Source organism: Mesitornis unicolor, unplaced genomic scaffold, assembly GCF_000695765.1.
Source record: "Mesitornis unicolor isolate BGI_N332 unplaced genomic scaffold, ASM69576v1 scaffold47924, whole genome shotgun sequence".
In the NCBI taxonomy this organism is placed as follows: Eukaryota; Metazoa; Chordata; class Aves; order Mesitornithiformes; family Mesitornithidae; genus Mesitornis; species Mesitornis unicolor.
Window position 1 is genome coordinate 1 of NW_010181649.1, and position 2,746 is coordinate 2,746.

The 2,746-nt window shown below is 44.6% G+C and overlaps 1 protein-coding gene across 1 annotated transcript; it reads left to right on the top strand.

Annotated features, from left to right (window-relative positions):
• Window positions 1–225: 225 nt before the first annotated feature.
• Window positions 226–1,780, top strand: HOXD11 (homeobox D11). Its single transcript, XM_010183484.1, has 2 exons — window positions 226–910; window positions 1,495–1,780. Exons 1-2 carry the CDS (start codon window positions 304–306, stop codon window positions 1,728–1,730), a joined length of 843 nt encoding a protein of 280 aa, XP_010181786.1. The 5' UTR covers window positions 226–303; the 3' UTR covers window positions 1,731–1,780.
• Window positions 1,781–2,746: the final 966 nt, after the last annotated feature.

A 2,746-nucleotide genomic window follows, 5' to 3' on the forward strand; every position in this document is an offset into this window, starting at 1 on the left:
TTAGGGGGGCAAAAAAAGAAACCCGGCTCTATTCGTACAAAGGCTGCGCTCTCCTCTCCGTGCTGGGAGGGCTCTGTGGAGAGATCTTAGGAGCCTTTCCGAGGGGCTGATATAGATATAAGGACATTTCTCCATCGCGTCACGTGACATAATTACCACTAGAATCAATCAAGATGAATTGCACGTCAGCACACGGTGGGGATTTTTTCTTAGTTGATCCTGTCCAAACCCTCTTGTGCAATAGATGGATCTTGTTCAATGCATTGAAGCCTCCTGGTTGCTTGCAATCGCAAAAAGGAAGACATGACTGAGTTTGACGATTGCAGCCACGGCGCATCCAATATGTATCTGCCAGGGTGCGCTTATTACGTCTCACCCTCTGATTTCTCGACGAAACCCTCTTTTTTGTCGCAGTCGTCGTCCTGTCAAATGACTTTTCCTTATTCTTCTAATTTACCTCATGTCCAACCTGTGCGCGAAGTAGCATTCAGGGAATATGGATTAGAGCGCAGCAAATGGCAGTACAGGGGCAGTTATGCTCCGTATTACTCAGCTGAAGAGGTGATGCACAGAGACTTTCTGCAGCCTGCGAACAGGAGGACGGAAATGTTATTCAAAACGGACCCTGTCTGCGGCCACCACGGACCGTCCTCCGCCGCCTCCAACTTCTACAGCTCGGTGGGGAGGAACGGCATCCTGCCGCAGGGCTTCGACCAGTTTTACGAGACAGCCCCCGGACCCCCGTACCAGCAGCACTCCGAGGGCGAGGGGGACGCCGAGAAGGGCGACTTGAAAGCCCAGAACAGCACTTGCAGTAAAACACCTTCCAGCCAGGAAAAGAAAGTGACACCGGCAAACAGCGCCGATTCCCCTTCTGGTGAGGCTGTTGCAGAGAAGAGCAACAGTTCAGGTAGGTATCAGTAGTAAATTGGGGGCAAGAGTACAAGGCCAACACTTTGTCAAGCCGCATTTTATGTGCAATTTTATAAGCAACCAAAGGATTTTATATATCCTATAAGATTTCCTTTACCGTTGTAAAGCGTGTTTACGATAGGAAACCAATTTAGGTGGGCTTAAAGTATTCTTGGAAGAGGATATTAATTGTTATTAAATTGTTGTTTTGGCGGGGGGAGACGGGAAGATTTCACAGGTAGTGCTCAGAGACGCCTTCGGTTTGGAGCTCAAGATCTTCGTTTGTTCGGGGCGGGGGTGTGTATGTGAGAGAGAGGAGTTTGAGAAACTTGGATTTTTTCCAGCCCATTTAAATATCTCTCTGTATTGCTCGAAGTGCTCTGTTTCTCTCTTTTAAGGAGAAGCTGGGAAATATTCGCTTTTTTTGCTAATTCATTCACAGTAAAAGCCCCAGGAATATTTTTTGGACTGATTGAGGGCTGCTTTCCAGGCAATGGGATATTGTCAAAGTCTCTGATCTCTTCCTAGCTGAGCATGTTAGTAGCAGTAGCATAAATCAGTTTATTCTCTCTTCAATTTCAGCAATTCCCCAGCGATCAAGGAAAAAGAGGTGTCCCTATACCAAATATCAGATAAGAGAACTGGAACGGGAGTTTTTCTTCAACGTGTACATAAACAAAGAGAAAAGACTGCAGTTGTCCAGAATGCTCAACCTCACTGATCGGCAAGTTAAAATCTGGTTCCAGAATCGAAGGATGAAAGAAAAGAAACTGAACAGAGATCGACTCCAATATTTCACTGGGAATCCCTTGTTTTGAAGGAAAAAAAGAAAAAAAAGAAAAAATCAAAAAGAAATAATTAAAAAAGAGAGAGAGCAAGAGAAAAGGAAGAAAGAAGAAAAATAAATATTATCTCGGTCTCTTTGACCTGCCATCTGAATGCAAAAGTAAATTGGTTTACATGACACATTCACCCTGCGGAACTCAAAGTTTCTTTTTCATGTGCAACTCCACACGCTGAATGGCCACTGGAGATTTCGGGGCTTGGCGGAGCAGATCCCTGATAAGGGGAAACTAGGGTAAATCCTGCTGTCCACTCCCAAGTGTTTCTCACCGAAGGTGCTTTTTTTTCCTCTCCCACAGTACCAGCAATGGACCTGCAGTGTGTCTGGTAGTTTTTGCTTACAATTCATTGAGTTCGGGGGGGCTCTGTTGTTGCTTTTGAGCTAGGGTAACACTTTCCTCCCTTTAAGTGAATGCGTTTTATTTAAGAGATGCTAAATGTACGTTCGCTATATATAAAATATATATATATGTTTCTACTGTCATCCAAAAGCATGGGCCACTGTCTTTTTCATGCGAATAAATGGTTTCTAGTAAAGTTAAGGTTATAACTTCCGTGCACTGTATGGATTTCCATCTCCGAAGGATCCTAGCGTTTCCCGGGCTAGAGACAAGTTCAGTTAAATAATAACGAAAGGAAACCTAGTCGAGTTATTTTAAATGCTTTTTAAAAATAAATAGTTTAGATGCCTATGTCTCCTTTTGTAGGTATGCGCAACCTTCCTTGCTCACTGCGAGGCAGAGCCAGCATGGCCGTCTGCAGTCCATCACTTCTGATGGTGCTACAACTACTGTAACAAGGAAAAAATGCTGTTGTTGTTGGTTTTGTTTTGTTTTTTTTAAAACTGGTCAGGGTCCCAAAAAGCCCAGAATCCCCAACGCCAATCACTATTTACTTACTAGTGATGGGTAAGGCAGAAAGACCGAGGACTCAGAGCGAGTCAGACAAGAGGGAGCTGTAAACAATTGGCACTCGTGGGGGGAGGGAGGGG

Coding starts and splice junctions, on each gene's coding strand:
- HOXD11 (XM_010183484.1), top strand. CDS start 304: ATGACTGAGTTTGACGATTGCAGCCACGGCGCATCCAATATGTATCTG. Junction 911..1,494: donor AGAGAAGAGCAACAGTTCAG/GTAGGTATCAGT, acceptor CTTCAATTTCAG/CAATTCCCCAGCGATCAAGG.